This window comes from Crassostrea angulata, chromosome 9 (assembly GCF_025612915.1).
Source record: "Crassostrea angulata isolate pt1a10 chromosome 9, ASM2561291v2, whole genome shotgun sequence".
NCBI classification, from domain to species: Eukaryota; Metazoa; Mollusca; class Bivalvia; order Ostreida; family Ostreidae; genus Magallana; species Magallana angulata.
Genome location: NC_069119.1, coordinates 32,093,602 through 32,106,042, shown reverse-complemented (window position 1 = coordinate 32,106,042; position 12,441 = coordinate 32,093,602). Strand labels below are relative to the sequence as shown.

The window sequence follows — 12,441 nt, the reverse complement described above, 5'->3', positions numbered from 1 at the left end:
AGTACTGGTCACCACGTTTTACTTTTTACCCTAATATTATGCAATACCCGAACACAAAAACAGTTTTATGAGATTAATAAAATAACAAACAATTTTTTTTTACAGTAAAGCCCATATCCAAAAAATTACCGTATTAAAGTTATAAAGCAAAGACTTATAAGGGATTTAGACCCCTAATTTAAGGGGCAAGCCCCTTTTTTATGGTATCAAATATTATACAATTATTTAATGCTTGAGCAGTCAATAGACCAGAATATTTTTCCCGAGGTGCAGGGAACAACTCAGTATGGTCTATTGCCCGAGGCCAACGGCCGAGGGCAATAGATCATACTGAGCTGTTCCCTGCACCAAGGGAACAGATTATGGTCTATTGACTGTTCAAGCATTAAATAATTGTTTTATTACCTAATTCCTTTTTTAGTTTTCGGGGTTTACAAATTAAATATTGCAGATGGTGTTCGTGCCATAATGCAATATACTCAGATGTTTTTTTCATCCTTTACATGCACAAAACCTGTTGCATGCATTACAATAGGCTGTGTAAGTCTCGCGCGCCTCCTTTCCAAGAGAGCACTTCCGAGAACCATGGTGTTTTGTTTTGCTTTTGGGTGCAACCACAGGAGTGATCGACATAGTAAGAACGACACACAGTGCAATCTCTTTCGTTTTCCAACCAATGTAAAATTAAGAAAAAAGTGGATAGAGCTCTGCAGGTACGTTTTAGGGGCTTGCTTTTGAAAAACATTGAAAATTTCATTATATTAAATTTCAAGAAAATTCGAACTGACACTGAAAGTAACGACCTGAAACCATCCTGATGCTTCGAGAGTGCACATATTTCGTTTAAAATTTCATTTGTGTCAATTTAGACGTGCTGACAGAGATTGGAACGAAGGGGACCGCATATGTAGCTGTCATTTCGAAGAAGGCTGCAAGGACAAAGGCCCCAGCATATTTGTTTATTCTAAACCAAAATTTCCAGACGTTGCTGACATTCGAAAAAGGTGAATATATTTTTTTCTTTCTGCTGAATTATTATGTTTGCAATAAATACTGTTTTAAATAAATTATATATGAATGAAATTCAGAGAAATATAACATATTACTGGGTATATATTATTTTATTTAATATCATGTTTATAGGGGTCTTTGATCAAAATGAATGACTATTAATTTAAAACCACAAAATGAAACCGTCACATTATTTTGTTACGGGACAAATTTAAACTGAGAAATAACAACAAAATTACAGGAAGAAGTTTGCAGAAATTGAAAATGTGCCTACAGTGGAGAGTACATGTACAATCGGTACATGTAGGGGTGGTGTCGAGGAGCCAACCTCGGTGCTCTTTACAGCAGAGAGTAGTGCTGCACTTGACCATCCATACTTCCACCCGTGTCCTTCTTTCCAGTGTGCATCCAAAATAAATGAATGTCAGGGTGAGTATTGTAAATATTATGGTTTTTAAATGCATTGAAGAAAACTTTGCTGTTAATTTACTAATGTCATGTTATACATGTTTATAACACAACTTGTTGGTGATAATTTGATAATCCTTGTACAATCCGAATATTTCTTTATTTCACTCTTTTATTTGTTTTGATAGCTAAGATAAAAAAACTGGAAATAGAGATAAGGACATTAGAAATTGATATTGAGAGACTGAAGAACTCAAGGCCTGTAATGTCTGTTGATGCCATGAAAAATAACCAAGAAAAGGTAAGAAATACATGAAATGTGATAATCTTTTACATGTTCATGAATTAAAAAAATATTTTCCAGCTTGTTATAATGTGATTTTTTTAAATTTACATTTCAAAAATGATATCTGATTATCATGATATTAAAAGTGTAACAGGTTGAAATTGAATTTAGGGAATGAAAGGTGTATATATATGTTTACTGTTAATTAAATTAATATATTATTTTATCTTTTTAGATGCTGTTGTACACATCCTTTACATATGACATTTTCAAGAACATTGTTGCCACTTTGCAGAGATTTGAACCGCTGAATTATTATTCAGGATGGAATGTCACAAATATGAGTTTGGAAGATCAAGTTCTCATAACCTTGATGAAACTGCGACTCAATCTACGGGATCTTGACCTAGCAGACAGGTTTTCCACGAGTAGAGCTACAATCTCTAACATAGTTAACACTATTATTTGTGCTTTGCATGAGATTTTTTATAAGGGCATTATGGTTAGAGTAGGCATGCCCAGTCAGTTAAAATGTAAGGGCTCCATGCCAAAATCGTTTGAAGATTTCGGTTCTGCTAGAGCATCAATTGACTGTACAGAAATAACACAGGACGTTCCTTCGGACTTTAATCGACAAAGTGCATCATATAGCAATTATAAAAGTCGGCATACTGTGAAAGCGCTTACAGCTGTAGCACCCAACGGTTCATGTGTATATGTTTCACCGCTGTATCCCGGATCTGTGTCTGATGCCAACATTGTTAAACATTCACATTTTTTGGAAAACCTTGTACCAGGAGATCTTATCCTAGCTGACAAAGGCTTTAATATCCATGACCAAATGCCATCAGGTGTGCAACTTAATATTCCTCCATTTTTGATAAACAAGACTCGGTTTACAAGTAAAGAAGCCGAACTTTGTTATAAGATTGCTAGAAACCGAATTCATGTTGAGAGAGTGAATGAACGATTCAAGAACTACCAAATTTTGAACCACATACCAGCTAACTACCGTCCACTGTCTACAAAGATAATGCAGCTGTGTGCATGTTTGGTAAACCTTCAAGCACCTTTGCTCAAAGAGATTGCTTAGAACTTTTTGTAAGTTGTTTTCATATTGAAAGAAAAACATTAATTAGGTTTTTCCATGATGATCTCTATGAAAAAATTATTTAATACTTATTTTATGTCAGCAGTATATTTTTCATTTTGTAAAGGTGTAGCAGTCATGGTTATGATATTTGCTAGCTATGTAAACAGTTTTGATAAGAGATGTATATCACTATGCACTTTAACTGACACATTGTTTAAACAAATGTGCCTAGATTTTTCTTTAATCTATAATATTTAAATATAAAAAAGATCTGTGCCTGCGATTTCATTTATTTTTCTTGAAAATACTGTATACAGAGAAATAATTGCCCCCGTTTTATTTATGCCCATATTGTCCGTAGGCGATTTTAAAACTGAATGAATAAAAATAAAACTATTAACACTTATTACAAAACTGCTTTTGGGCAAATTCAAAACTTGGCGAAACCTTTTGCAAGTATCAAAGGTCAATATAACTAGGGGCAAAAATAACCCTGTATACAGTACTTCATACATATGTCTCATACTAACTCGGTTGTGTTTTTAAAGAAACAAATAAGTACAAAAAATAACAAGTACATGTATTATAAGTTTAATTAAATCAGTTTAATGTTTGGCATACTTGTTTAAAGAATATTATTAGAGAAACAACATGTAATTTCAGTAATATGATGAAATATTTTGTTCATGATACAAATGTTAAAGCTGACCACGACTCTTACTAGTACGTTCACCAGAAACAGTCGGCAGATGGGTATCAAACTGTACAATTTATTTCTTGTTGACCTCTGGTATGAACTTTTCAAAATAAAAATCGATGAGTTTCTCTATGTTCGCTGACCAATTTATGTCCTTTACCATGCGAATGATAGCCAGATCTGTCGGTGTCCATACTATTAAATCGCAGCATTTCTTCTTGGTGATGTACAGCTGCCCTTGAATTTGATGGTAATAATCACTGTCTTCTTTTAGGTGCAAATACCCGTCTGCTGTTTCTAAAAAAAAACAACATTGTTCATACTTGTAGTTATCAAATGTAAAGAGACAAAACATTTTCAAGAAAAGAAGGATGGGTGATACTGTACAAAATGTATCATCAAACACTTAATCATACCAAGAAAAAATCCAGGGACTGTTTCAACTGCATCTTTTACCTTCATGTCTTTAGCTGAGTAAGGGCACTTTACTTCAATTAGCTCAGCTTCTTGATATTTCGCTGCCTCTGTCTGGAAATAAAGTATTCCCGTATGTCCTGAACAATGGGGTTGATGGGTGACTATACCATCAGGAGAAGCCCCTATAGCGCCGGACTCGTGTAGCCAAACTCCTGCAAAATTTCAAATAAAAGATTATTACATGTATTATAAACACATACCATATTTTTCATAGAAGTTGATATTTTTCTCTGGAGCAGATCACATGACTTATTGTCCAGAGCATCAATTTCTAAAATTAGTATAAAATTCTTAAGAAATTTATAGACTAAAAATGTACAATTTGACATGTAGACCACACCAACTTATCATCTAAAAATATTGTATATATTAAATATTCCATAAAAATTACTGCAAGTACATTTGACTGGAAGAACTGCTAACACAATGCATAGTAATTTATTAATCTGAGTCTACCTGTCTCTTCAACAGAAGCCCCTAAGAGTATGTAGCTGTCAATTGCCGCTCTTTCATTCGTTATCCCCCATGAAATGGCAGGACATCTCTCTAGGTTGTATGCAGAGAGCAGTCTTTTCAACAAAGACTTGCTCATCCTAAAAAAAAAAATTCACTTCCAAACTAGCAACATTGAGATGATTTCCAAAGAACCTACATGTAATATTTTTCAACTTATATTGTACATATGACAATATAAAGAGCAGTGTTCAAACTTCAAACGAAAAGTCCAAACTAAAAATAAAGGGAGAAAGTAAACATAGTCATTAAAGAGTGGACATTCTCTTTTCTGCTTTTTTTATAAAATACAAAAAATACCTCTTCCGTCTTGCAGCCTTTAAGACTTGTCCAAAATTGGAGGCTGTTATCCTCAGTTTTCTGACAATGGCCCAAACAGCATTATTTCTCTGCCCCTTGGTTTTTTCAGCTGTCGTATTTATAATGTCCTCCGTGACTTTGAGTTGTGTACGTAGCCAATTGTCCTGGTCTTCAGCATGCAGAAAGCTATCTGAAAGCAGAAGGTCTTCAACCAATGGCACTGGTGGTTTCTCTACAGGAACTTCTGGAGAGAGGATCCAGTGGAGCGCTTTAAAAAATAATTATTCTTATTAAAGGAAAACAATAAAATGATTAGTAATGAATACAAAATGCATAAGACTTTAAGAGTCAAGACTATTACTTATAAAAATATTACTTTCTCTAGTACCGGTACTGGTATAAAAGGTAACAGAGGAATGAGTAATGTATAACACTATATAAACAGTATATTATAGTCATGTATGAAAACCAGTCATACAGTCAATATATTACATGTACATGATATTTAATTAAATAAAATATCTTGAATGCAGGAACATACTGTGGAATGCAGAAAGCTTGAGGCCAATTTTCGAGGATAGCTAAAAATTTACTTGTTCATTGGGATGTAATTTCATGGGTAACTCTTTATAGTGGAAAGATATCTTTACTTTTTATAATAAAAAGACATTTGTTGGCATGTCAATTCGTGGGTCAAGGATAACCATGAAAAACCATTAGTTTTAATGATTCCACGGTAATTTGTAACTAAAAATACACAGTTTGCAAGCCAAGGATATCCAGAATTTTATTGTACAGTTTAGTACATGTATATACATGTATGAATCAAGAGCCAACACATGTGACAATTTTATGTTATTTAGTACTTACTGTTGTTTTCAAATAATATGCATTTCAGTAATTAAGATTATATGAAGTTTCTTTTGACTCAGGAAACAAGGAAATATTTGTGTTCAACAATCAAAATTTAGCAAGGATAATAAAGATAATTTGAGCTATTTGAGTCAACATTTCTCAGTTAAAGTATGTTTACTAATGAGTAGATTATAGTTTCAATAGGAAATATTTGGCAAACAAGCGTGAAAAAAACAATGATATAAAAATAATTATTGTGCAGAATTGCAATCTTTACAAAAATGGTCAGTTTCCCCCTTTATTTTCAAAAATTATTTAACAAACCTGACAGATGACCTATGAATATTATAAGGGGGTGGCTGGTAGGATAAAGAAAGAAGTACATTGTACCATTTAATCAAGTTTTATAAAGACTGCTTATGCCTGCACATAAAAATAAGGGAAAAAAAAACTATTGTCATGGGACCAGTTCTTGCCAGTGCATTGTTACATCTCGAATTTATACAAAATATGTGATAGTCATAACTTGTACTTGACGAGAACTGGTCTAATGCCAGAAGTATTTTGGAAGTAATTTTTAACGCAAAACTGAAAAGTGAAAACCCCTTCTTCAACACAACTGTTTACAAAAACACTTTAATCAAAAGTTAACCATAGTTATACCAGTAAATCGCCCTAAATTTCCTAGCATTTGATATAATGCCTCATGGTCGGTGTCGTCAAACGGCCTTGAAAGAGCACTGTCAAGCAGTTTCATATAAATACATTGAAAAATATTGACAAAATATTTTTTGTATTCACTGCAGTACTTGTATACCCAAGTATATTTAAATATTTATACTAATAATCTTTTTTAGTATAAATTAAGAAATTACCTGTATGTTGGATTTGGCGATGGATACATTTCATCAATTGTCTCAATTTTCTTGGGTTGAGACTTTGGGCGTTTTAGCCAACTGCATCTGATGTCAGTCTTGCTGACATTTTTGTAGCTATTGAAAGGGGAAAAAAGAAATGATGTTGTTTTAGAATAGTTTTAAATCAATAAAACTATTAAGTTTAAGAGAATATTGATTCACAAAGGATTAAATGTTCTTACCCAAAAAGAAGAACAGCAGCAACATGATGGCAGTAGTAGTCTCTCATAACACATTCACACGTCGATCGTTTGACTGTGTCATCATCTAATTCAATCTAAAGTGAACGACAGATACATAATACATGTAATGAATGTGTATGATTAAGTACAATTACACGTACCGGTAAATATACACATGTAAACAGTAAACAATTTAATTTTCCGAGTTTCCTCTCACTCACATGGTTTCTCCGGTTCATGATGTACAAGTCAAAACAATTGAGAAGATTTTCATAGTTTGTTCCAATATAATTATATATATTTTATAGCCATGTTCGTGCATGTTGATTTATATTATCTGACTTATCATTAAACAATGAATATCAGGATCATCTGCCTGTCTCAGTGTCTGAATGGTGTCAACTTACTGTAACTTTATACGCCACATTCCGCATGCTGGCCTGGACTACACCAGTAATGTACTGATTTTCTTCGTCGAAAACAAACTTCAGGACGTGATCGCTGCTCACAGAGTTTTCCGATCGCCGCTGAAGCTTGACGCGCCCCTCAGTATAAGAGGCCCAATAACGCAACGATATCGCCATGAGTATGGTTCTCGGAAGTGACGTTTTCTTTTTAATCTCGCGCCGTGCGAGATTCACTTACACAGCCTATATCTCAATTTAATATTACCGGTAGTTTACACAAAGAAGGGGGAGTCTTCAACCCATTAGATTTTAAATAGTCTTTTACCATATATGAAGCTTTAAAACTGTTGATTATTTGATACTCCATTTTAATAACATTGAATTTGGCTTCACTAAGTACTAAAGACAGCGTCTATGTAAAGGAACATTCCCTGAGAACTATCGAAAGGATGTAACATTAACATACCCGCGTTCTGAAATACGTTGTCCGTCCAATAGATTGCAGTCTATTGACCGGCGGTCCAACAGATCGCAGTCTATTGACCGGCGGTCCAATAGATCGCAGTCTATTGACCGGCGGTCCAATAGATCGCAGTCTATTGACCGGCGGTCTAATAGATTGCAGTCTATTGACCGGCAGTTCAAAATAGACGAAAATATTCAATTTGTAATAAAACAACAACATCCCTTTGATTAGGTAATAAAAACTTTTAATACATTGCACTTCTTTTTTTCTATATGTGTTAGGAAAAAAAAATACATCTTAAAAGTTATGAAGTAGAGATAAAAGCAAAATTTTACATTTTTTGAAACATAAATTTCGAGATAATTTTTAAAGAAGTATACGTGGGTTAATCAAACATGTAAAACTAGGAGGACAACGTTCATGATGTCTACATTAAGGATTTGTAAATTTAAACTGCTTGCTACAGATTTACTCGGAGCGTGTGTGGGTACACGAAACCCACTTAAAATGTTCAAAGTGGAGTAACTCAAAACCGGAAATAGAGATTTCACAATATTTTGCGCCATAGTGAGCTATTATCATTTCCAATAGACCCTGAAAATTTGAATAAAATCTATGACAATTAAGCGAGATATTAAAGTTTTAAGAAACCTTGAGAAGAAAAATAAGCAGAAAAATAATTATGAAGAATTTCCAACAGAATCAGTACAATGATAAGGCAATTGAAAAATAGAACGCTTACCCCTCTTGGAAAAACTATCAATCATTTAGGTGGAATAACACATCATCAAAAAATGGCTGACTTCTGATCGAAACGACATTTCGTTTTCTTAATTTTATCGAATGGCAACAGGTCACTTACTCCATAGCCTAGTGGATAAATTGTCGTCCTTGTGATTCGTACATCTCGAGTTCGGATCCTGCAGGGGGTCTCGTTACTACTTACTGAATTTTTTTTTAGATATTCATTTATTATCTCCAAACTGCAAACTTTTTGCAGTTGGAGATATGTACGCGGGTATGATAAGGCATCTCTCAGCGATCAAATTCCTCTGATCGATATACGTCACAATAAGAAGCAACATATGTCATATTTTACTCAGAAACATGTCAATTTTAACTTTATCTCTGGTTTAATTTATAAAAACTACAGGCATAAAATATCACTAGAAACTCTTCTAACTGAATAGATCTTCGATTTCTCTGTATTACGTATAATTATCTTTGATGACGTCAGAAGCATGTTTAATAGAGAAGATCATGTCGGAAGACAAATCATCGGAATGCAGTGTAAATAATGCCGAAATAAGACGTATTTAATGCATATATTTAAGATTTAGATGTGTTTTTAGTTCGGATATAATCGGGATAATACAGGCATGGATACTTTGTTTAATCAGCGAGTGTTATAAGGTAAGCAGATCGACATTAATATGTTAATGTTGTCCAGCCTTTTCTCTGTCAGTGTGTACAAAAAGGCAAAAGTGTAACACTACCCCGGATCGCATAAAAGATGACTTTGGTAAATATCAACAGTATATGACCTAAACTACTTGAAAAGTGCTGCCAGAATCCTGTGCTTGTTTTAAATGAAATATACGTAGTATTTTCAATGAAATTATAGAAGTTGAGAGGGTTTCCGATAAATATTTACAATATTTATGTTATGCGATCAACAATAGGATTCTAGCAGTAAAACTAATAAACATGAACGAATTGCCTATCGAATAATTGTAGCAAACATACAAATGAACTTTGGGGTAGTGTTACACTTTTTGATTTTTTTGTTAAGGTACAAAAGTGATCTATTTTTAACTGTCACGTGATATCAGGGCACGGCAGCTTCAAAGACTGAGTCGATTCCGAAGTTGAATCCACCTTATATACAATTTTAAAAATAATTGTTTAAACTTCTGCTGGATGGTAAACTGAACAAAATTTAAATAGCTGCAGTTATACAAGATTATAAAGATGGCGATCTAAGATGATAAAATTTCAGATTTGATAATTTTTCTCAATCTAGTCGGACAAAAGAACTAATATTATACACGGATACCTTTTTTATGATTTTTAAATTTTTTTAACGCAAATTTTGTTCAAAATATATGGCAGATTTGTTATTAAGAAGAATTATGATTCAAGATACCCCAGAACAGTTACTGTATTAATCTTTTTAAGCTCAAACAAGGGCGGTAAGGAAATGTATAATGTACTCATCTCGAAAAAGAAAGAGTTGCCAACATCTAAAAAAGGGAAGAAAAGGGATACTACTTTTTAAGAAAAGAATGGAATTTGCCTTTTTAATATACTCAAGAACCTAGGTAACAATGGCTCCAAACCCAATTTTTGCACATAATTTCTGCTACAAAAAAATACCTATGTAACTACAACTGGCTCTGAATTTGGCTGAGACGACCTCTGTGATGACCCTTATGGACAACTGTTCTACTAATCTGAAAATTCTCAACACTAGGACGACTTGTTTTTTGTAATATGTTAACCTATATCATATAAACAGCATAAACCGACAATGATAAGAACACATAGTTCAGCCATGCTTAATAGAAATAATAAATTCAATATGAGTGAAGCTGTAGATATATAGGGCAAAAAAGCAATGGATTGAATACAATTTTAATACTTTTTTATGGGTTATACTATAAATAATATTTAAATAATCAGTTACAAGAAAGGTAAAGCTAGACTGTCATAAGAATGACGTGTTTGTTCTTGAGAAAGAAATATTGGAGTATCAATTCTTTTTATCAATATTCCATCTTATCGCGTATTTTGCTTGAGTGAAATGAAATTTGATAGCACATTTCGCGTCTGATAATAAGGAAGATATTGACATATGAAAAATGCATAGCTCAGGACATCTTCCTTTGTTTACTTAGATGTTAGACACAGCTTAATATTTCTATAGCTGAAGAGCCCTTCATAAAAATAGATAAAAGATTTCATTTAACTAAATCAGTGGGGACTGATTGATTTGATGGGTTTTTTTAAAAACACAATCTTCTCAATTAATCTCTCTTCCAAAACTAGTTTAGAGTTAATGATTATTCACAATTTCAGTGAAATCTCGTTGTAAAGAACGTCACATTTTTGTTCTTTTTCAATCATTACAGTTACTGTAATAGCATGTTTCAGGAAGTATAGAATTAAAGATACACACCAATCAAAAACTATGTACAGGCATTAACGTCAAGATGATATTATTGTTGTGTTTTTATGCCAGCACTTGCTAAAGAAAGTTCTGGTATATTGTTTTAATCCTGGTCCGTCCGCCTGTCACGTTGCACTTTCCTGAACTACTCTTACATCTTATAAACCAGCAAGTTGAACTTTTGGAGTTTGATCGGGGTGTCATGTTGTATTGTACAAATTTTCAGAAATTCTTCGGTAGTCTTGGGGTCAAATAATATGAAAAATGACGTTTTTTCACAAAAAAAAACCTGCCTCATCAAAAACCTCTTACATTCTCAACAATAGACAAATCATCTTTTCGAATAGCTTTAAGGGTGTCCTATAGATGCGCAATAACGTTTTGGAAATCTTAAACTGTCCTCGGGTCATTAATTGCCTGAAAAAATGACGGTTTTTTTTCTTCAAACATCTGATTTCAAAAAGTCAACATTTTTTGCAGTAGCCTAATGATCTTCTAGATTATTATGGGGGTGTCATGTTGATGTGAATCAGGTTTTTCTTAATTTTTTATCACGGGGGTCAATTGGCAACAAAAATGACATTTTATTTTAAACATGTATGGTTCCTAGATGTCTTTTACAGTTTATGCAGTAAGTATGTCATCTCTTGGGATATGACAGGGGCTTTCCTATAGATGTGCAGTAAAGTTTTTAAAATCTCAATGTCATCCAGGGAGTCAAATAGTAGCAGGCAAGTGACGTTTTTTACTCCTAAAAAACCCAGTTCCCCGAAATCCTCTTATGATTTAATGAATAGGCACATCACATCTTGTATTATGAAAAGGACTTTCCGATAAATAACTTTTAAAATGATGGAAATTGTACAAATGCACAAGGAAAGTTACCAATGATAAGCTTATTAAGATATGTTGATACAGTATGTATGCTGGCAAAGGGAGACCACTTATGTAGAAAGTGAAATTATTTCAATGGTTTCTCATAATATTGCGCTACTGCATGTATTATACTTACCTACACTGGTCAACATCATAATGATAATCTAATTAGAGCACAATATGAATTCTTTTAACTGATCACTACAAAGGAAACGTTTATAGATGTTAATTGATCCTATTCTGCATATCCAAAACACATATGTACATGTACACCACGTGAAACCCGTCTAACAAAAAGAGCTGGATAAAACTAGTACCCACTAATGCTGTAGATTTCTGTTGTATACGTAACTTTAGGCAAAACCCATTTACTTACATGCTTAGTATGCATGTATTTTCACAATTTTATTCTTTAAAACTCCTATTTTATAAATTAGCTAAATAACCATGTAAAACACAAATTTCAGCTTAAATGTGGTATGGGACACCTGCATAGAAATAAACACTAAAGTATAAAATATAATATTTTCCCCCCTAAATTATGACATAGCACAGGACAAATTGGTTTAGAGAGGTAACTGCTTGTCTGTAAGTAAGAAATTAAATCTTGCTAGGCCTTTTCTAATTTTTACCTTAAGTTTCAAAATGTTAAGTAAACGTACTTTTGTTGGCCAATTTTTTAAAATTTGAAAAATCTAAAAAGTGTTTCGATTTGATAACATACTTTTAATCACATAAGTACCTACGTGTGTCCCATAACACCTTAAATAATTCTATTTTTTTG

General features: G+C 33.1%; 2 protein-coding genes across 3 annotated transcripts; one reads left to right on the top strand and one right to left on the bottom strand.

Annotated features, from left to right (window-relative positions):
- The first annotated feature begins 541 nt into the window (after nucleotides 1-541).
- Nucleotides 542-3,171, top strand: LOC128162356 (uncharacterized). Its single transcript, XM_052825511.1, has 5 exons — nucleotides 542-713; nucleotides 870-1,004; nucleotides 1,253-1,440; nucleotides 1,608-1,720; nucleotides 1,941-3,171. The coding sequence occupies exons 1-5, from the start codon at nucleotides 586-588 to the stop codon at nucleotides 2,796-2,798; spliced, it is 1,422 nt and encodes a 473-aa protein (XP_052681471.1). The 5' UTR covers nucleotides 542-585; the 3' UTR covers nucleotides 2,799-3,171.
- A 360-nt stretch (nucleotides 3,172-3,531) lies between these two features.
- LOC128162357 (uncharacterized) lies at nucleotides 3,532-7,388 on the bottom strand. 2 transcript variants are annotated; one of them, XM_052825512.1, is made up of 6 exons: nucleotides 7,147-7,388; nucleotides 6,740-6,834; nucleotides 6,516-6,632; nucleotides 4,429-4,565; nucleotides 3,912-4,124; nucleotides 3,532-3,792 (listed from the first exon to the last, which is right to left on the bottom strand). In XM_052825512.1, the coding sequence occupies exons 1-6, from the start codon at nucleotides 7,321-7,323 to the stop codon at nucleotides 3,569-3,571; spliced, it is 963 nt and encodes a 320-aa protein (XP_052681472.1). In that variant the 5' UTR covers nucleotides 7,324-7,388; the 3' UTR covers nucleotides 3,532-3,568. The 2 variants fall into 2 exon arrangements, with proteins under 2 accessions (XP_052681472.1, XP_052681473.1); XM_052825513.1 differs by lacking the exon at nucleotides 7,147-7,388 and adding an exon at nucleotides 4,786-5,053.
- Nucleotides 7,389-12,441: the final 5,053 nt, after the last annotated feature.

Bases quoted from the DNA above. Each gene is read 5' to 3' on its own strand.
- LOC128162356 (XM_052825511.1), top strand. From the start codon at position 586: ATGGTGTTTTGTTTTGCTTTTGGGTGCAACCACAGGAGTGATCGACAT. The intron at 714-869 runs GTACGTTTTAGG...GTGTCAATTTAG, and splicing joins AAGTGGATAGAGCTCTGCAG to ACGTGCTGACAGAGATTGGA. The intron at 1,005-1,252 runs GTGAATATATTT...ACAAAATTACAG, and splicing joins GTTGCTGACATTCGAAAAAG to GAAGAAGTTTGCAGAAATTG.
- LOC128162357 (XM_052825512.1), bottom strand. From the start codon at position 7,323: ATGGCGATATCGTTGCGTTATTGGGCCTCTTATACTGAGGGGCGCGTC. The intron at 6,835-7,146 runs GTAAGTTGACAC...CGTTCACTTTAG, and splicing joins ATGTGGCGTATAAAGTTACA to ATTGAATTAGATGATGACAC. The intron at 4,566-6,515 runs GTAATTTCTTAA...TTTTTTTTTTAG, and splicing joins TCGCCAAATCCAACATACAG to GATGAGCAAGTCTTTGTTGA.